Below are 21,068 nucleotides of genomic sequence, written 5' to 3'. Positions count from 1 at the left end.
TGTTGTGTTACCGCCCTTGGCTGCTTGGCTAAATGTCAGCGAAAGATGTTCATGAATAATTCATTGTTTGTGCGGATGTCGTATAATTCTCATAAGGCACAGCGTCAAGACAGCGACATCAGCTCGAATACCTTCTTCGTCCCCTTCCTGTCAACGTTTTCTTTCCTTCCTTCTCGCTTATTCGTTTGGTCGCTATCTTCTTTCGCTCACTTTTTCTTCTCTCTTTATCGGTTTTGTTTGTGTGTGTGCGTGTGCGTTTGATGGGTGGTGGTTGGTGACGCATAGCAAATAGCACCTGTCGCGCCGACAGTCAGAATGGGGGTGGGGAGAGGATCGTAGGTCCGTATGTCGGCTCTGGTATAAACTCTGTCTGGATCCCCCCCCCCTTTTTTTTTTTTTGCCAGACGACAGGACGAGAGTTAGGTAAGGCGACATCAGCACGCAACCTCTGGCTCGATGGTGTGCAGTGAGTTGTTACTGTCTAAAAGGCTAACACACAAGCCAAGCAGGAAGGAATGGAAAGACTTGCCATTGAATGGATCCGAGGGACGATGTCTGGCGAATGTCGAAGTCTGGGAGCCCACATCGCCAGAATACACACAGTCAACCTGCTAACGCGTGCGCGCGTGGGTGTCTGTTTTGGGAGGAAGAGGGGGTGAATTATCAAATAATCGGATTTTGAGTACAGATGAGGGAATTTTGCAAGCGTTTCCCTTGCTAGAACCTTTTCCTACAGCAACCCTTGCCAGCTAGAAGCTTATCAACGCTGTACACCCTTCCCATCTTGTTTCTGTAGACTGGTTTTTTTTAAACTATGATTAACCGCTGGAAATGGCATGCTAGCCGCAAGTTGATTCTTGCTTGCCAAACATGCCGTGCATGTTCGTGTGCTTTTCATTCGCATGGGCAAATAGAGAGTCAGGATTTAGCTTGCCAACGCGAAACGAGGTTAGTCGAGGGCGATCTCGCTTAGACGATAGAGACTTTGTTCATTCCTTCCTCCCACGCCCTGCTCACCCCACCCCAACGCGCGCGCGCACACACCCAAACAAAACATCTTCTCCCACACTCTTGACAGCCTTGACGAGTGTTTGTGTGTCTTGGTGTCCTTATGTTAAGACGCGTGCACGTACGCGCCCACACATTCATTCGAATATTGTCAGCCTGTCTGGCTCTCTTTGAATTTTGGAACCAGCCTTAGCATCTGCTCTGTACAAATCCTGACACCATGTTTGTATTGAGTTAAACACCAGGCCTGTATAGACCTCGACACCACCCTTGTGTTATTGACACCACTGTTGTAAAACTACTGACGCCAACTCTACAGAAACTCACAGAACTATTTACTAGTCTTGTAGTATTCCTGATATCAACTCTGTGGAGATCGCGACACCATTTCTAGAGAGATTGTCACAGAAGAACACATAGACTTTTGTGAAACACTGTTTCTAAGTGCCACGCCCCTTTGTTTATTTATGTCCGATTCATCCTGTTTCTCTGGTCCTCACTGTCCCGCTGTTGAGCAGCGACACCTGGCAGTGACTTGCAGATGCTGAGCGCCGCTCAGTCAATAGTGGCCCTCTGAAGACCCCGCGTGCACACCAGATGTGAGGGCCGTTGGCTCTAACGTGTTTTATCCTGTTTATCTTTACACGGTTGTGTCGTGCATCTTACCATCCTTTCTTCCCTTTCATCTCCCCGTCGTTGTTTAAGGCAAAAGCAAGCAAGCGCACACACAAACACTCAGACATGCATGCACATGCGCTGACAGGTACACAAGTCTAGCGGCCGTTGGGGAGATCAATATGAGTGACGCCACACTGTCCCCTGCACACTAACCGACACAATACCACGTAATCATGCGGGAGTTGAGTGCAAAGAGCAGAAGCAGTCGGTCAAAGTTCACCGCCAGTTCTCTCTCACGTTCTGTATGGGTGACCTCTGCCTCCCGAAGCTTCCAAAAAAAAAAAAAAAAAAAAAAAATTAATAATAATAAATTATGAATGCAGCGATGGCGAATGCTTTGCCAAAGGTTGGCGTAAACTGGAACTGACTTCACTGCTCGCAACAGCAAGGTTGTCGAGACACCCCTACCACCACCACCACCACCCGTATTTTTGACTTGGTCACCCTAACCAATCTGAGTGATAGGAAGGCGAAATGTTTCTCGCGCACATCTTGAGGCGATCATCCGACTCTCCTCCCATTTAACTCGTTTCCTTTTCCTGTCCCTCCCAACACTAGAAAAAAGGAGGGCATACTGTCCTACATCACCGTCATTGCGGCTAGCGGTAGTCGTTGCAGTCGGGCGTGGTGCCCAGCCTGTTTCACATGCAGCAGGTTCTCACGAGGTGACTGCTACATATTCTGGCATCCTTTCCTCCATCGATAGTGCAGTCTGCTTAGTGTCTCGTTCCTCGCTTGTTAAACAGAATCTTTCCAGCCAATGCCAAGCTTTCTCAATGTCGGCGTCTGCGTGTGTGTCAACATCTTTGTGCTTGTAGCCTGTAGACTGGGATGCCAGAAACTGTGAGCTAGAATGTCAAGGTTTGTATTCAAGGCAGTCTGGGATGACAGAATCTGGTCTTTATACTGGGATACCAAAATATTTGGTCCGGGATGTCAAGGCCTAGACTGATGCCAGAATCTGTAGCCTCTTGACTGGGATTATAAAAGGTCCGAAGCATCCAGATGGGAACGCCTGGGTTCAACTCTCACCTCAGAAAGGTGAACACCAATACTTCTTTTCTCGTTTTCTTCCAGTTTTTAAAGTGAGACCCATGGTTCCTTGACACGCACTGCTTTACAATCACACCACCTCTCCCGCCTCCACACGCGCGCGCACGCAGTCACACACACAGAGATATGGCTTTTTTACATTTAAAGTATAATATATTCTTGCTCCTCTGTTTAGTACCCACGCAACACAATGGAATAACAATGAGAACTGTTTTCCGGTTGGCTGTTCTCGCGACCACCTCAGGTTATAGTCACGTGAGCTCGGCTCAGCCCTGGTGTCGGTCGTTGGCACTCTGTCCCCGATGTTCAAGAACAGGTTTTGCGAGTTTCGCTTCAGTCGGAAAAGGCAAAAACATCAACACACCGGGTGTAAACACGGTCTCTTCTACTTGCCTTGCTCCCACTGAAAGAGACTCAGGCAGGCGTAAAGTTTATCAAGATGTGTTGATCTTGATTGTGAAAACAAAACTGAATCATTGACGCAGTCTGCAACAACGCCAGCAGAATTTAGAAAAAAAAGAAAGGATGGGAAAAGAAGAAAGAAAGATATGAATAATATGAATAAATAAAGAACAAAGCAACAATAGAAAGGATAAGAAGACAGATGGTAGATCGATTGTGTCAAAAAGAGAAATGTAAATGAGAGTTAAGAGATGTAAATGATGAGAAGCATACCGCGATCGCGCTGTCTACTACTTTTTTCTTTCTCTCTTTTGAGTCTAGGGGGGTGAACTGTGTTCACGAGCTGTGCGGACGCTTTTTTTCCACGCTCTTCAATACAAGGTGCATTTTGCCTAGTTTTACGGAAGTTACTCATCTTTGTGGTGTATTGTGCAAAAAATACTGATCTCCTAATTACAGGCTGCATAGAAAAGTAAATTTTATGCGAATATTCAGTCAAAATAGTTGAATTTTAAAAAATTTACGAAAGAAGCCAGGTGACCACAGTGTTCAACGGAGCGTGAACAGCACGGCGGTAGCTTTGTGTGTGATTCGTGAGTGTGTGACACCTCCACTGGACTCTATGGCCCGCTCCAACGAGAGTAAAGTCTTAACTGATATCCAGACACTACTCAACAAACAAGAGGAAAACATTAAACATCACATAGACGAAATTAGAGACGAACTGAGACTTTTCAAGTCGGCCATTGATAAACTGTTTACGGAGTTACAGCAAGTTAAACAAAGGCAAGAGTCGCTCGAGCAAAACACTGAGAGACTAAAAGATCATGTAGACCAGTCTCTCCAGGTCTTTGATGACAAGCTCGACAAGCTCGAAGGTTTCTCACGCAGAGACAATCTGAAGTTCTTCGGGATATCAGAAACTGGAGATGATTCATACGAAACCTGTGCTGCTACGATAATACACCTCTTGCAAGAAACTATTCCGGGGAAAGTGTGGCAAACTACTGACATCGTGCGAGCGCACAGAGTCGGCAAGAAAATTGTGCCAGCAGGACATACCCGAAACAGAGAAAACAAACCACGTCCCATAATCGCTAAGTTCACTCGATGGTCTGACAAGTTGGATATACTTACCAAAGCTCGTGAGAAACTGAGAGCAAAAGGTGTATCTGTGGCTAGTGATCTCACAGAAAGACAACAGTCGATCATAAAGTGTTACAGAGATAGCGGGGTGCGTGCGTTCTACAGAGGAGACCGGCTCGTTGTTGGAAGATCCTTACACCAAAATACGAACAGACAACAGGAAGAGAGGGAGAATCCTCGAACCTACGCGGACAGCTCCCCCTCTCTGCACCAGACAACCCTACAGCAACAGACTGATGAATACACACCAACAACAGCGCAGCAGAACAAAGGAGTCCGACAGCACCGGAGCAGTCAGTCCTACCTACCTCTACCTCTTTGGAACCGCTATCTACCTCTGCAATCAGAAGATGAGGAAGAAGATACCAACGGATTACAGGCTGATAAGCATGGGGAGCAAATTGACACAAACGCTGCTACTGGCAGAGGGGCAACAGTGGAAAACCGGCATTCCAAGAGAATTCAGTACACACCAACCACAATAATACACGCCTTAGGCAACATTAGCAACAACCTACAGATGATTCCGACTGCTATCTTGCCTACTAAATACCCTTCTGAATCCAGTATTACCAATACATCTACCGGCGACAATACAAAGGGGAAGGACACAACTCCATACACCAGTATAACAGAAGCCAACAACAGCCAGACAGCCGATGTCAGCAGCGGGTGTCCACCTGACAGAAATGTGCAAGTATCGTCCCCACACCCGGCATCGGTGTCCTCGGCTAGTCGTGACCCAGAAACCACGCACGGGGTACCCGTGCTGACTAGCCGGGTAAAGACAAGGAGCACGGCGGCCGGACACGCTGAAGAGGTCAAAGGGACACAACAGCTGATGAGAGATGACAGTACACGTACACCCAAACGGCGCAAGAATAAGAACGGAGGAGCAAGCGAAAAGGGAAAGAAGCAAGGCTCTCTGGACAGTTATACATGTATAAGTGACAAGAACACCTCAGATAGTTCAATAAGATCACAACCCAAGTGGAAATAGGAAAAAACTGGCCGTCAGGCAAGGCGTTTGACTTTTGCTAATTATAACGTAGAGGAGATAACTTGTTTGTAGATGATATCATGTCATTTGACTTTATTTGTTTAACAGGGACGCACATGGAGATACTCTTAACATCCTGCCAGAATACATTAAGATTTATGCCCCTGCAAGAAAATTGTTTAAGCAGGGCCGATGGTCAGGTGGGGTTCTTCTTATGGTAAAAAGCTGTTGGTCACAATATATAAAGGAAGCAAGATTTGATTCAACCAATATAGTTACACTGAAAATTGATAAAGAATTAATGAACTCTGACAAAGATGTTATCTTGATACCAATCATATCATGCTATGTAGACATGTAGCGCCAGAAGGCGGCCCTCTTTACAATTCGTTAGATATAAAAGATGGCATTCACCTATTAGAGGAAAGTGTATTGCAGTATATAGATAAAGATGAATTCTAATAAATTTCATGTGGAGGACAGTGTCCGAACAAGTTAGTACAGATGATGTTGTAAATTATTTTCCTTCTATGCCGCATTGTGTTACCATTATGTATGTATCCCCCCCATGTCAAAATGACTATATGAGTCACTGACATTAAAGATCTCGTACTCGTACTCGTACTCTTTTGAGTCTATTCGTGTTCGAGCTCTCTCTCTCTCTCTTCTGATATCTTTTATTACTTTTTTCTTTCTCTCTTTTTAGTCTATTCGTGTTCGAGCTCTCTCCCTCTCACCTTCTGTCTCCTTTTCTTTTGTCTGAAGGCCAGGTGGCTATTTGCATAACATGTTTCTAAGACTTCAAGCTGTTCCAAAGAAGAACTTCCTTTGCCGTTTAGATGTTTTGTGCAGGCACAAACCAAGACTATGCTGATTGGGACATAAATATGGCTTAAATAGTTTTATTTAAAACAATTTCTAAAATTGTGATGTGCATTGTTTCTGTAAAAATGATTATCTCAATAGATTTAAGGCCTGAAAGTGTTAAAAATTAGAAAATGTGATGTGCGTTGCACTTTGGCGATCCGAAGGTTCAACAGTTATCGCCTGTCCTCAGTCCTGTAAAGATTAGCTGTCCTGAGTTCAGATCTCGTCTCCGACAACCTCTGTGCACTTGGCACCTATTTACTCATCATTGCCCCCTCGCCCCCCACACACTCTAAAGGCCGTTATGGCTGCTATAGAAGACATTATTTTATATCTGTAGACAGTGCGTTTAGAAATGTTTGCTCTCTCACACACTCTCTCTTTCTCTTTCTTACTCTGTAGGGGACCTGAGTAGACTAACTGCTGTTGCTCGGTTTTGCAGGGAGCAATCAGTCTTTCAACAAATAGTCTCGGGAAAAGAGGATTCACAAAAATGAAAAGATTCAAGGGAGGGGTGAAGAAATAATCTTAGAGATATAACTGCTAACAGCAGAAGAAAATTAAATATTTTTTCTAAACTTTAGTTAGCTTTTTTTTTTTTTTTTGTACAGAAATTACATTCAGAATCATCATTGAGCTCATTCATTGCTGCAGGTGACTTGTCGAGTCTGGGGACAGGAGGAGAGCCGGAGCGTGACTCCTCAAGGGGACACAACTCGACTTCCGGAAGACGCCATATCAGCGAGCACGAGCTGCATAAAAAGAGCGACAGAGACATTAACGTCCAGGTATTGACGTCATAACGAGAGAGAGAGAGGGGGGGGGGCCGGGGCTGGTAACAAGAGGAGGGAGGTGAATGCCTTCCCCACTGAGTTGAGGCACACATACTCATGTCTTCTTTAAATTTCGTCTTTACATGCTGCGTTCCGCTTCATCAAACTCTAACCCTATCCTCTAATCTCTACCCAATCCACACCGCTAAATTACTAAGCTCTGATATCCACTCCTCCATTTAACATCTGAAAATGAAACCTTCCAGACCAAAGGAGAAAAATCCGGTGTCAAAATATGAGATCATCCTGGTACCTGCGTGCAGCTATAATCATAACACCTTTGACCTTAAAACAATTCACATTTATAGAAAAACAGAATTACGCGGTGAATCGCCATTATCCAGCGGATTAAATAAATTTTTAAAAAAAACAGCAGACATATCACTGTGAGGAAAACTTTATCCCTTAAACCCCTTAATTTCGTCATTCAACTGTGTTTACTTATCGTCCTATCTTCCCGTTTTGTTAGGAAAAGGATTTGTTGCGGGAGAAAGGGAGGGGTGAGGTGGTGGAAAGGAGGGTCTGACGTCTGCTAGAGTTGAAAACCACGAATTGAAAAAAAAAAATTATCGCGTTGAGTCAGTGGTGTCAATATTTTTCTGCAGACATTGATAGAGTAGTGGGTGGTCTGATTGCTGCAGGTCGCCTGCATCCTAGCAGCGCAGTGGGTGATGGGGTTGCGTTGGCTCGCCACTGCAGTCAAGTTGAAGGTCTCTAGTCCTCGCCTCGGGACACACGATAGGACACCTATACATGAGTTTGGTTGTGGTTGTGGGGTGGTGAGGTGAGGGTACTTTGGGTTTCCCCTCCTCAAATAAAAAACAAACCAACCTAACCACCCACACCCAAGAATATCAAATCACCATTGGGTGAAAGCAGTTTCTATTAAATACACCAGCCAACCACGTCCGCATTAGACTTCACATCTCGGTGTGATGCCGAAAGGTCTGTGGACGCCATGTTGCAGAATGAAAAAGGGATGAGCAGTGAAATTCTTATTAGCTTTCTAATTTTAATACTTAAAGAACTAGTGAGGTGCAAAAATGAAATTCAAATGATTGGGTACGCGCGAGATACTTGTTTACTCAACTTTAGGTGAATACCCGCCCCCTCATCCCCTTTCCATACTCGCGATCCTCGGCTACAAACATCGCGAAAGAGGTCAACAACAGACATCAGAATTTACATATCTATTGTGGGGTTTCATCCAGTAAGAGAGCTGGAGACATGTTAATTAGGCATATCGTAACGCCACAAAACGCTCAGAAAGAATTGTTTACTCAAATTTGGGGAAGCAGTATGTTGATAAATAATATCAGTAGAAAATAAATGTGCAGTCCATTAGTCCTTTAAACACAGTCCGTCGTGCGACGCAGAAATATGTCGTATGTGATGTGCTGCAGTATGTTTTTTCTGCGCGAATTTGCAGTGTGTCGTATAGGTTTCAGTACAGTCATGTCTGTGTGGTGTCGCAGGTTCTCAAGACCCATGAGGAGATCCGTCACGTGGAGAGGTCACTGAGCAGGCTGCGCGAAGCCCTGGCCAGGAACGAGAACAGGTATGTCAGCCACCCGGAGAACATAAACCTGGCTATCATTAGCGACTGTCTGAGCCGGAATGTATAAATGAGCGGAAGGATTTTGGTCGAATGGTCATAAGGCTTGTAGTAGTAGTAGTAAGCCTGTAGTAGTAATGATAAAAGTTGTCTCGAGGGACTGCAGCGGCGCCAACAAGGACGGTGGGTGCGAGGGGAATTTTTGCAATGCAGGGGAGGTAAATATATTTGCCCATGTCTGTTTAGGATAAGACAGTAATCTCCCGATGTTCATTGCCAGACTATATTTGGCGTGTCCGTGTGTGTGTGTACAGGGACCGAGGCATGGCCGCTCAGCTGAGGAGTAGGCTGGCCGAGCAGGAGGCGTACCTGTCCACTCTGCAATCATCGTCCAGTGCTTTGGAGAAACACCAGCAGAAACGGAGTGACTACAAAAAGTTGGCCATCTTTTAACAGTGTTTATCTTAGTGTGTGTGAAAGAGAGCGAGTGAATGTGTTTGTGCGCGCGCATGTATTTTTGCATACGTTCGTTCACGTATCGGTAAGAGTTTGATGAATAAACAGTTACAAACACTTCACTTTAAAATGTCTGAGTGGATGAACATGAATTGGAAAATTTTAATCAAGTTCCTTTGAGAGATTGATTTGTTCTTCTGTTGCATCATGTGGTTGTGTGAACAATTGGATAATTCGTCTTCCATTATTTAGACTGAAACGCTGAAATCACATTCATGAGAAGAGTAGAGAGAGAGAGAGAGTGAGAGAGTTTGATAACAGCTCAAGTGGTAATGTCACGTGCATTAACGATTTTCGTATGGAATCCAGTCAAGCATATCTCTCCCAGCATCGCCAGTCTTGATTTTTATTAATCTTGGATCCAAGACATTCTGCTGTTGATCAATGAAGTCGTGTAAAAGTTTAGTACAGACATTTTGCAGCGCACATAAATACTTTTTAAATTACACAAGACATTTTGTAAGTAGTCTTCAGTCATACCTGTCCTGATGTTTACAGGGACACATTGTAATTCATTTGTAGAAAACGTCCTTTTTAAGTTATTTGCTTATTTACAACAACTTGAAAACAATCCAGTTACAAAATATCAGGTGACATCACGTGATCTGCATTCACACAAAGCTTTCGTTTCTCTCTCCCACCCTTTCATTTATCCGCCTAGTATTTCTTTTGTTTCTTCGTTGTCTCTAAAATATTCTTACGCCAACCGCCAGATAATTTAAATTCGTCTTAAAACTTGTATGTCCCATCCGTCCATCCACAGAAAGTTTCTGACCTGCTGGCTGGCTGTTGATGAAGCAGAAACACAGGAGAAAGAATTCCTGCCAGCTCATTGTTACATAGCTCACAGATGTGTTGGCTGATTTCATAGACAGTAGCTCAGTCATGAACGATAAGAACATTCGCTCACCCACAGCTTCTTTCTGTTGTTCGCTGTCATTTTTATTCATTCCCTGGATCATTCATTTCCTACACTCGCTCTCATTTTAATGTTCAGTGAGCTTAGCTCACGAGACACGAACTAAGCCAGACCTATCTTGACCTGCCCAGCTCTTTCCTAGTTTTCAGATCCGAAGAAAGCGGATCGTAACCAATTACAGAATAGACTGTCTGCCTTTCTCTCTCTCTCTCTCTCTCTCTGGCATACTTATTTGTCCTTAAGCGGAACTGTAGTCTCATCAAACCAAACAACAAGCTGGTGGTCAAAGAAGCGCATCTTGAAGTCAATAAGTGAGACTCTTGAGAGAGTTTGTAAGAAGCAATGTAATCCAGCTGGGAGGTAGAAAGGCATCCGTTTTATTTACTGTTTATCAATACTCCTGTCTTCTTAATTTCTCATTGCAGTCTTCGAGAAGGCAGAGCAGTCACCTGCAACACAACCAAGTTCGTATATCAGATTAAAATTCAACAATAACTGGGTCTCAAATCGCATTACAGTTTGATTTGTTTCTGATACAATTTTTCTTACAAATATATTCGCATAAATAATTTAACTAATAACAACATTTCTCTCCTGGCGTACTTCATTATAACAGGTTGCAAAAGTGTTAACTAAAAACAAATATTTTGGGAGGAATTCAGTAAAGAAAGTTAAGACAAATTTTCTAACATTCGACACTGGTCATGTTGGAAATACGTTTATATGAGAGTCACCATCAGCTTTATAATTTACCGCAGTCAGCCTCTGTAAGGGAACAGCGAAATCATGAAGTTTATACAGCTTCCAACTCTGTTTGAAGATAACAATAACCGGAGAATATATCCGGTAGTTCGCCCCTCACCTTGGTCACTCGGTTGCGGATGTCGAAGAGGGCGAAGCAAGGTTGTGAGACGCTGTGCTTGGCCACACCTTGGTCGCACCCGTCGACGTACAGGTGAAGGTTGCCGCAGCTGTCCAACAGCAAGCCTACCCGGCTACCAACCCGTAAGGTCTCCAACGCTTTGCCATAGTCAGTCTCAACCTGTCGTCATAAACAATGATGTGCTGTATTTTGCAGTACATGTATATGGTAATAAGTTTTTCATAATAGTACTGATATCGAAAATGAGGGTTGGAAAAGAAAGGAAGAAAAGTACAATGAACGAATGAGTGATGAAGTCGAACAGCTGTGTTCAGTACATTTAATACACACACGAATTATTCTGTGTTCGTAAAAGGAACTCACCGTTTCACCGTGGTCAAACAAAGAGCAGTGGCAGATGATGAAGTAATCGTCAAAGTCTTCGTACCAGTACACCATCGACAGGTGAGCGGGTCGCGTACCTGTCACACCAACTCGCAGTGTGTAGTTCCAGTTGTCCGTCATCTGGTCAACACGCACCTGTGAGGTGAAAGCCTACTTTCTTCAACAACTCATTTCCCCCAGCAAGCGTTTGATATTTATATATTAATTAGCTAAATTAGTACACTCTGAAAATATTTTAAGCATTAGGAATTAATAATCTGACAAAAAAGGAAAGAAAGCAAAAAAAGTCGCCTGCCTCGTACAACACGTCCTCTTCCATAGCGTCACGTGACACGATCATCCCTTGCCCTGGATTATTCTCAGGCGCCATCCTCTCCGCTGTCTTCCGATCCTCGGTCAGCAAGATGTTGGTGCCGCGATTCTCGTGAAACACGAGATCTGGTTCCTGTACACGCGCAGTGAGTCAACGTTGAGCAATGGACAAACCTCTTCACGTCACTGTAGTACATTTAAACTTACATTCCATCTTTTCTATATATTCATAACAATTTGCTTCTGCTTCCGCCCCACCCGACAACAGTCTCTCGACAACAGATGTTTGATGAAGTGTTGGGGTGGAAGCCTCCAGCTTCATTTCTTTTTAAAATAATTCTTCTGACATTCTTGTGTCTCAAATGCACGAATGTCACGATACGTCACGCATATTATAAAATATCAATAAGCAATCAGTATACAAAGAAGTTTATGAAAGTCATTTTGAAGCAATTTTCCAAAGGTCAATCTTACCTTAGGTTTTTCCTCTCGATATCCCAGGTGTTCCAGCTCCACCTGTACTCGTTTGATCACAGCCGCATCAACCTTCACTCTGGGCATGGACGGCAAGGTTGTCGCGCTTTGCACGTCGGCGGAGACGTTGATGGCGCTGACGCTCTCGTGTAGGCGCACCTTGGCCTCCGTGAGGCTGGGGCAGGGCACCAGGTCAGTCACGTGAGTCAGCAGGCCCTTGTATGACGCCACGGAGCGGCGGCGCCTTTCCAGCAAGGTCTTGACCTCGGCTAGTTCCGACCTGACCTCGTCATGCGCTGCGCGCGCCGAACTCGTGAGGTCTTCTCGAGCTTTCTCGACAAGCTGGTGAAGCTGCTCAAAGACTTCGTTCAGCTTCGCCACCGCGGCCTGCTCGCTGCGGTCCACCTCCGCCGAACGTGCGTTTACTTTGCGGAGTGCGCCATCCAGCTCGCTCTCCGCCGCGGAGAGTTTGGCTGACATCTCCACAAGCTGCTGGTCCGTCTCCTTCGCCACGTCCTCCAGCCGCCGCACTTCCGGACATGCGCGGTGGTCTGCGACTGCGCAGTCAGTGCACAGGGCCACGCCGTGATCAACGCAGAACAGGCGCGACACCGTCCCCACGTCGAGGACGTGACCTGTGTCTTCTTCCTGGTCGTGACACTCGCCGCTGCAGAAGGCTGGACGCCGGGACAGCAGATGCATGGGTGTGACGGAGGTCAGGCTCTCCACCGGGTGGTGGCGGGTGGTCAGGAAACTCCGGTGCAGTCGCACGCACGACGCGCACAAGAGGACCCAGCAGCGCAGACAAACCGAGGAGGCTTCCGCGTCGCACACACCGCACGTTCGACTCTCGGAAAGCGCGCGAGAGCTGGCCACCAGCGCCTCCATGGCGAAGTCCGTGGGCAGGGCGTCGACCACCTCATCCCACTTCCGCGCGGCACGCTCCTCGGAGTCTACGATGGCGCGGCGGCACAACGGGCAGTCCGATTGGTCGTTGCTGCTGCTGCTGCTGGACTCCAGACAGGATATGACGCACGGTCGGCACAGAATGTGGCCGCATGGCAGGATCTTGGGGTCCACGAAGTCGTGGCTGCAGACGCAGCACTCGGTGTCACGTGGGTCGAACGCTGATGACTTTGGCTTCAGTGTCTCTGACTTCATGGTGACGAGCTACTCTGTGCGACTTGGAGGGTGGTGGGCTGACAGCAACTGCTGAACGCACTGACAAACAGAAAGATACCTTCAGTTAGCATCAGCTGAGAAGTGGAGGCGGAAATAAGGAACGATAGCATGGGCTATGTGCATGAGCTGATCGCGAAAAAGCTTACTAGCTGCCAGATATTATCAGCGATAAGAAAGGTGACAGCTGATAATGCCTGGAGTTCTATTTATTCAAATGAAGGCGAGATCTTATGTATAAACATCACGGGCTTGAAAAGTGCATGCAAAAACAAATGCTCCTACACACCATTCACACTACTTTCATTGCAAAAGATAAGATTAGTCCTTGACGACTTCATGTGTTCAACCTTATCAGACCGTGTCATAAGAGCTTTAGCTCGACTGGCCCCGAGCGGTTGGGAAGAAGGGAAGAATTAGCGTTACCTCCAGTCCACAACCTCAAGTACGACCATCACCTCGGGTAGACTATGAAAGCCACCCATCTGACACGAGGCAGCTGGTTTGTAAAGACCTTCCCCTGCCCCCCAGGGAGTAAGCAGTAAGAACAGAAGGGTAATTTGAAGAGTTACAGGGTTCTGCTCCAAACCCTCGGTGGAAGGAGGGAGAGGAAGTGTTGTAACCTCTTGCTGTGTTTGTCGTGCGCTTCAAAAGCACCGACAGGGCTTCATGGTCGAAGGAACGAGCACCTGGCCCGAGACCTTCTCTTATCTCGTGTGTGAAGTTTTGTCACGCTCCCCACCCCACCCCCACTTCGCTCTTCTGCCTCTGCCGAAAGAGAGGGTCTGAGAAGTCAGAGGTCGCTTTATCGCAACCCCAGCTACGTCATTACGACACTCTTATCAACTTTAGCCGTAACCACGTGGAATCTTCATCTTGGACTAAATTCTAAAAGGCTACTTAGTGGAATGAATAACGTAAATTTATATTATCTATTACACACCTAACAAACGCCCCCTGATGTTGATGCAATCCCTCAAGTGAGTCAAGCACCTTTTTCAAATTATTAAAATGTCCGTTTATTGTTATCAAGTCGACGGAAGAGCTCTGCTCTCCTCCAGAAACGCCTTTGAACATCGCAAGTCTTGTCTATGACAGTCTCGGCCATTGCTGGGGTAAAGAAAGTGGGATGGGGTGGAGAAGACCACAGTTCCGGCCTCACAGATCGCATCAGTAGCCCTGAGCTACTTGTCAGTCATGAACCTACCGCCTCGTTAACGACCACCAAGATGTATTTATCTGACCGTACTTTCATTGACAGCCAAGGACTACTGTGCGTACTTTCATTTACCTCGACATGAGTTTACTCACATCTGACGTTTTTCAGACTCTACTGACTGAAACTTACTGACCACAGCGGATTTCTCCGAAACAAAACCCAGCTGCGTTGTTGTATGTCAACAATACCAACATCGGGAAAACAAAACCAGGGAGTTTGGAAGCCTTATGCTTGAACTTGCGACCTGAAGGGAAACAAGGGATTTGGGGAAAGCAGTGATAAGGAAAGGGAATGGGCATTATAATCACTAATCGTTTTCTCTGAGAACTCGGTGATAACACTTCTGTCGCACCCTCCAACGACTAAAAAACAAGCAAAACAACAACAATAAAGATTAGGGGTTGACTTTTACCAATTAAAGGGTGATCACTCTCTTGCCACGAGCACTGGAGGGATCTCAAGAAAGATGAAGTAGAACAGGAAAGGGGACAGACAGTAGTCAAAAGGATGCCAAGACACATAATCCATGATAACACTAGAGGCTTGAGGAAGGGTTGTTCGAGGTGCAGAAGACTTTGCTACTTCGTAAACTTGGTATATTTGTATATGGAATATTTATCCTCCAGCCCATATTTTAACTTTCCCCTAAACTTGCACGCTAATTTTTAAATGCAAAAAAAAAAAAAAAAAAAAAAAAAAACAAGCCTGTGAAAGGTCATCCGTTTTCTACATTTTTACAAAAATTACACCAGACACGTTTTTTTTTTTTTTTCACGTTTGTCCAGCAGGTTGCATTATCAGATATATAATAATAAATTTGTCAAGAAGTGATTGCAATCTCTTACGTGGTTCATTGTCAGCTAGCTACTTGCATTACCATATCTGGATCATAACATTCGTTAAGTAGTTGCATGCATTACCATACACAGATCATAACATTTGTCAGCGTGTGACTTACATTACTTACATTACCGTAAGTGGATCGTAACATTTGTCAACGAACTACTTACATTACCACACGGAGCGTGAGGTCTGCAGTTGTATCTCGCTTCCCTCGTGGCCGGCCATGGAGCACAACTGACGGAGCGCTGGAGCTGTAGTGAACAGCTTTATCCCCACAGACGTCACTCGTGGTCGTCTCGTAGAGGGTCAGCGGGGCGCGGGTGTGATGAGAGAGAAACGGCGAGGTCAGCGAACGTTGGTGTATTATAAGGCCAGGGGTCGCGGTCATTCTCGTCACGCCATCAGGCTGGACCGTGGTGAGGCCCCGTGTCGAGGGCGAAAGGAAGGAAGGACCTCCTCCCGGCAGGCTTTTGAACTTTTCAGCTAACGACTCTAGATTACACGTGTAATCACGACAGCCTTCTGAATGACCGTCTAATGAAAATGACGTAAAGAAAAAGCCACGCCTCTCACGGACCAGTCAGTGCATCCATGTTTTTAGTTCATTTTAACCCCTTCGCTACTTATGGACTGCCATGTAGAAAGCATGTATGGGAGAATGAATGAGAATGTCAGCGGGAAACGGGTTAACCGTGACACGGAGTATGGGATGAACACGGTTCAGCCGTAGAATTTTTAGCGGGAGCGAGGTTGGAAAAGCACGCATGCGCCTTGTTGGACTTCCTATTTAAGTCATCGTATCACTTATGCACCTGAGAGTTGATGAAACGCTGGAAGATTCTGCTTTGGACAATTACATTTGTTTCTTCCTCTGTATTTTTTAGTAAGCGCTATGCTTGAATGCACGTGCGTGAGTGCGTGCCTGTGTGTGTCTTTATGTACACATGTATGAAGGCAGCATGGTGTAGTAAAGGGAATGCTGAATACATACTCTGTGCATTACTGAGTGGGTTTTGCTTGTGAAGTTTCGTAACGACAATTTTTGTATCATTGTTATTAGGTCATCGTCGCCGTCGTCGTCGTCATCGACATCATCGTCATTTTCTTCATCATTTCAAATTGATGGAGTACACCACGAACGACAAAAACACCAAAAATATTTATTTCCAAGTGTATATATAGTTATCAGGTATGCGTCACACTTCTTACACAAACACATGGAGATGTTTCTGTCACTGATCGACCTCGAACTGTGGCATGCATATTATACAACTGTGACGAAAGCAATGAAAATAAAAATAAGATATCAACACAATCTTTCGACACATCTTGGCAGCGTCATTGGACTTTATCACACACCAAACATGTCATGGTGGTTCTGTGCTAGACACAATGTAGACTGACTGGCTATGCTGGCTTCCTGACTGAATAAAAAGTAAGAGCACACACACACAAACACACGCTCGCTCGCGCACACATTTACCGAGTCAATAACTCACGTTTGCTCACGAGCAAAATTACGAAGACAACTCGACAACGAAAGAGAGAAAGAATAAAGCTACATCTTCCTCATTAGCTGACGTCAGCTAAACTTGGAGAGGGGGTTGGGGGCTGTTGGGAAGTGGTTGAAGCCGAAGTCACTTTTCTATCAGCCAAACAGCTCCTTAATACTTAATGATATTCTGAATGGACAAGCAAGGACGAAGGTGTGGCAAAGTTCCTATATAACTGTAAACACTTTGTTCCTCTTGGTCGAATGTTTATCCACGTTTTCTCGGTAATTGTCTTGGGAATTCGTTCTACGACTGTATAAACTTTAGAAGGTTCTGCTGATACTGTACACACACACTCTCTTAAAACAAAATACCCATGATGACTAATGCTTCTCCGAGTAATAATTTAATTTTGTTGCTTATATTTTAAAAGCAAGAAATTGTATTTAATTGTATTATTATTTTTGGGCGTGAATGTGAGGCACGTGTGGGTGGTTTTGTGCGTTTGTGCGTATGTACGTGTGAAATGCATTGGCTCGGGTGTGAGTGTTCGCAATCTAAGCTTGTACCCCACAAATGACTTTTCTCCCGCCGTCCCTTCTCTCCATGACAAGCCTGGCATACACAAAGATATGAATAACTTAAAGTCCACAGATGGTATGCATTCAGTTGGTAGGGCGCCATGGCCTGGAGGTGACAATGGTCGACCTCGGACCATGACATACAGTCAAGGCCCACCCAGCCACCAAGGGTGTATGACCACTTCTTTCCACCCGCACCAACATGCCATTACAATCACCTCCCTTTACAACTGTTTATTTTACGAGAGGCACAGCTTTCTCGACAATTTGCTCACCCATACAGTCTCAATGCAGACCTGATCAACGAAAATGTACATGAATTATTATAGCTAACTAAATTACTTATTGCAGTTGTTGTCGACAATCAAACGTTAAAACGTTAATCAAGTTAATGAATATGTGAATTATCATATGACAGTGATTTCAGCTGATGCACTGCTTTAAACAAACACTCGAAACTGAGTTTTCGTCTGATTTTTCTTTCTAAAAATAACATTTCAAGATTGTACAGACACCCTAATGACAGTTGTGTTTCCATGATCCTCACAGAGTAAAATAAAAAAATATGATCAACAATTCATTTGAATCGAACGATGGTAAAACAAACAAGAGACGACAAAGATGAGATAATTTCTATGATTAATATTTCACACGTATGTTTATAAATCGTTCCCTTCCCCCAGAGGCTCAGAGCAGGCAGCATCTTTTTAAAGGGAGACCACCGCGTACTATACAACTGTCCTTTTAATTTGACGAGGTTATTTCCCTTTGCACATAACTTTTACACTCTGATGTGCTCCTCTTGAGAAAGGAGGTTGTGGGAAGAAGGGTATCCAAGGGCGAACCCAGCAGCAGAACATGCAGACTCTGTGTGTAACGACAGACTGACAAGCTTGACATCGTCGTCTGCGTCGTCGGGATAGGAGAGGGGTCTGCAAGGGACGTTGAAATGGAGCGTGGAGAATCTGGATGACGAGTTCGAAGGTCGTCGACGGGAGTAGGAGGCTGTATGACAGATGTCGTCAGTGCGGTTTGGGGGCCACCTCCTCCAGGGTGCTCTGGAAGATGACGGAGAGCACCGAGTCGAAGACACCGCGCACGCTGGCCGTGTCGATGGCGCACGTGACGTGCACCCAGAAGTTTTTCTTTCCTCCCGACTGCTGCTCGAACAGCTTCTTCACGTAGGCCGCAGCCTCGGTGTAGTCGTTGCTACCTGTGGAGGTTGTGATAAAAGAAGTCATTACTACGTCTTACGTACTCTTATTACGTCTTACTACGTTACACGTCCTCTTGTTACCTCCTACGACGTCAGTATTACTCTTGACGTCCTCTTGCGAGGTCTAATTAATTTTTATAAATAGAGCGTTTCACAGTGTGTGTCACAGCGGGGTGATGTGTTTACCTTCTACAATCCTCACCGTGTGTCCGATCCACCAAATTTCGTCAAGAATATTCCTTTCCTCTACGGGAAGGTCGTAGCCTATGTTGGTGCAATTTTTAGCTATTGACTGAACAATAGTTGGTAAATTAAAAAAGAAATGTTTTTTCTGATCTTTAGAAAAGTGTTGTCTTACTAGTTTTAAGGCTGGCCATGTGTTTTCTTAAATTCTAGTATATTTAGTTTGATTTAACTGTATCTGTTTTCTATATTTTATACTGTTATACTCATAATTTGTTATGCTCTTATTTGTTATAGTTGTTACACTCTTGTTATTTTGCTTGCTCATTTTCTTTGTCTCTATTTTTCATGTGCACATTTAAGCACTGATATTCAAGCATAGACTGACAAATAGACACGCAGTTGGATAATAATAAACAGAGGGTCACACACACACACACCGTTCACTCGATTAGTCACACAGTGTGCACCATTCTTTACCATCGGTGCACACGGCCCTTCAACAAGTCGCACAGTGTGCGCGGACTCTCTCCTGATGTCGCTGGGTATGCACGTACCTTTATAGGCAGGCATGACGGCCGACAGTGGCGTCACCTTCAGCTTGCTGCGGAAGATGTCGCGCTTGTTGAGGAAGAGGATAAAAGGCGTCTCCGCAAAGCTCGGATGTCGACACAGCACCGACAGGGAGTCCAGTGCCACAACCAGGTCCGTCTGTGGGAGGAAAACAGCGCGTCACTCACACTGACGGACATAAAAACCAGGAAGAATAAAATAACGTCACGTTACTATGCATGTAGACAGACAGGTAAGGGTATATCCTGTAAGATAGGTATACAGACACCCTGCTGCAGGAATGGCACAGCCTATGACGTGAGCTAACAAATATCATGCGGCAACCCATTGGTTGACAGATACCATCTTGATTGATGGGTACATCCTGTAATAATCAATGGGTAAACAGATACTACGCTGCTGGGAGTGTACAGACTGTTACATTAAAAGACAAAATGTCGGAGGAATGAATGATAAGAAGTAAAAATAAAAGTTTAAGAAAGAAGGAACGAACTAAGCATTGATGGAAGTATGGACGAGCGGATGGATGCAAGAGGTAGCAAGGGTATGAGTGTTTGAGTGCGTGATGCGTATATTTTTCTCAGTGTGTATGTATGAATGTGCGTGTGTACGTGTATCTATTTGTGTATTACAGTCAGCACCACCCCACAAGTAGCATTTAGCAATCCGCGATCGTTGATAAAAACACGTTTCCTGGCCTACTTCTCTCCTCTGACCCTCCCCCCCCCCCCCAGACATACACACCCTCCCTCCCACCCCGCCTTTCTCGCTCACCTGCCATTTTTCCTGCCAGCTATGCGTCAGGTAAATGGATATCGGGCAGTTGATGATGTGAACGAAGCCAGAGCATTGTGCAGAAAGCTCACTCCGCTGACGAGAACCAAAAACCCAAACAACATTTTTTTTTAAATTCTTTTTTAACTTTTCAGCATTTCTGTTGGTGGCTCAAGCGGGTTTCGCTGTCAAGCCGCCCCAAAGGCCGAGATGGCAGGGTCTTAAGAGGCAGCGATGCATGAGGAATCTCCACACAGCCGCCGTTGCCATGGCGATGGAGCTGACTGTAGTTTCTTTGCGACGGCAGCGGCGATGTTTTCTATATAGCAACATCGCCAACGGCGGATTTGGGGGTTAATTTTTTTTAAAGATCTCCTTGACGACAGTTTGTGACGTCAAAGATTTTGTTTCGTATGTAAGAAATTTTACGTCACTGACTAGCTTTGTGAGAGTTAGAATTCTTTAGCACACAGGATGTTACCAGATCTGTATTTTAACTGGAGTAGTAGTAGTGGTAGTAGTAGAGGTAGTAGTAGTAGTGCAATATAAGTATTGCCTGCGGCGAGAAACATCTGCATGCAGGCCCGTTCTTAGCCCCCGCGGGGCCCGAGGCAAAGGGCATGTGCGGGGCCCTCGCGCCACGATCACACGGTTTTAGTTGGGATCTAAAGTCACTTGCCTAGTTACCATATCAATCAAAAGCGCGGGGCCCCTTGAAGCGCGGGGCCCTAGGCAGATGCCTCGTCCGCCTGCCCCTAAGCACGGCCCTGTCTGCATGTCACATCCACTGGAGGCTGTGGCGGAATGCTGCAAGCACTTGAAGAAAGGAGCAGGGTAGAGAGGAGGGAGGGGAAAAGCACAGCGGCTGTTCCCTCATGGGTGTGTCGGGACGGCTGTCGGCAAATGATGAATGAAAAGCAGCAAGAAAAAATAGATGGTGAAGTAAATAATGAGCATAAACTTGTCAATATAGGGGG

At 45.3% G+C, this 21,068-nt stretch overlaps 3 protein-coding genes across 6 annotated transcripts in view; 1 reads left to right on the top strand and 2 right to left on the bottom strand.

Moving 5' to 3' along the window:
• The window catches only part of LOC112575592 (zinc finger CCCH-type with G patch domain-containing protein-like), a 35,693-nt gene extending 26,573 nt beyond the window's left edge, over positions 1-9,120 (top strand). For both annotated transcript variants that reach the window (XM_025257548.1, XM_025257549.1), the window contains exons 11-13: positions 6,809-6,942; positions 8,463-8,545; positions 8,857-9,120. In XM_025257548.1, coding sequence (XP_025113333.1) covers positions 6,809-6,942; positions 8,463-8,545; positions 8,857-8,995 — 356 coding nt within the window. In that variant the 3' untranslated portion in view covers positions 8,996-9,120. The remainder of the gene's footprint in view (positions 1-6,808; positions 6,943-8,462; positions 8,546-8,856) is intronic.
• A 1,069-nt stretch (positions 9,121-10,189) lies between these two features.
• On the bottom strand, positions 10,190-15,968 carry LOC112575540 (protein PML-like). Of its 2 annotated transcripts, XM_025257479.1 has the most exons (6): positions 15,439-15,968; positions 12,031-13,251; positions 11,540-11,689; positions 11,224-11,379; positions 10,840-11,019; positions 10,190-10,426 (listed from the first exon to the last, which is right to left on the bottom strand). In XM_025257479.1, exons 2-6 carry the CDS (start codon positions 13,189-13,191, stop codon positions 10,394-10,396), a joined length of 1,680 nt encoding a protein of 559 aa, XP_025113264.1. In that variant the 5' UTR covers positions 13,192-13,251; positions 15,439-15,968; the 3' UTR covers positions 10,190-10,393. The 2 variants fall into 2 exon arrangements, with proteins under 2 accessions (XP_025113264.1, XP_025113265.1); XM_025257480.1 differs by lacking the exon at positions 15,439-15,968 and having other exon boundaries at positions 12,031-13,263.
• A 447-nt stretch (positions 15,969-16,415) lies between these two features.
• Positions 16,416-21,068, bottom strand: part of LOC112575815 (G protein alpha i subunit-like) — a 55,416-nt gene continuing 50,763 nt past the window's right edge. For both annotated transcript variants that reach the window (XM_025257847.1, XM_025257849.1), the window contains 2 exons: positions 19,302-19,455; positions 16,416-18,558 (listed from right to left, as the gene is read on the bottom strand). In XM_025257847.1, coding sequence (XP_025113632.1) covers positions 18,368-18,558; positions 19,302-19,455 — 345 coding nt within the window. In that variant the 3' untranslated portion in view covers positions 16,416-18,367. The remainder of the gene's footprint in view (positions 18,559-19,301; positions 19,456-21,068) is intronic.

This window comes from Pomacea canaliculata, linkage group LG11, assembly GCF_003073045.1.
Source record: "Pomacea canaliculata isolate SZHN2017 linkage group LG11, ASM307304v1, whole genome shotgun sequence".
NCBI lineage: Eukaryota > Metazoa > Mollusca > Gastropoda > Architaenioglossa > Ampullariidae > Pomacea > Pomacea canaliculata.
Note: the sequence above shows the minus strand (reverse complement) of the source record. Positions and strands in the feature narration are given on the sequence as shown.

Coding starts and splice junctions, on each gene's coding strand:
- LOC112575540 (XM_025257479.1), bottom strand. CDS start 13,191: ATGAAGTCAGAGACACTGAAGCCAAAGTCATCAGCGTTCGACCCACGT. Junction 11,380..11,539: donor AAGAGGACGTGTTGTACGAG/GCAGGCGACTTT, acceptor TTCACCTCACAG/GTGCGTGTTGACCAGATGAC. Junction 11,020..11,223: donor TGTTTGACCACGGTGAAACG/GTGAGTTCCTTT, acceptor TTATGACGACAG/GTTGAGACTGACTATGGCAA.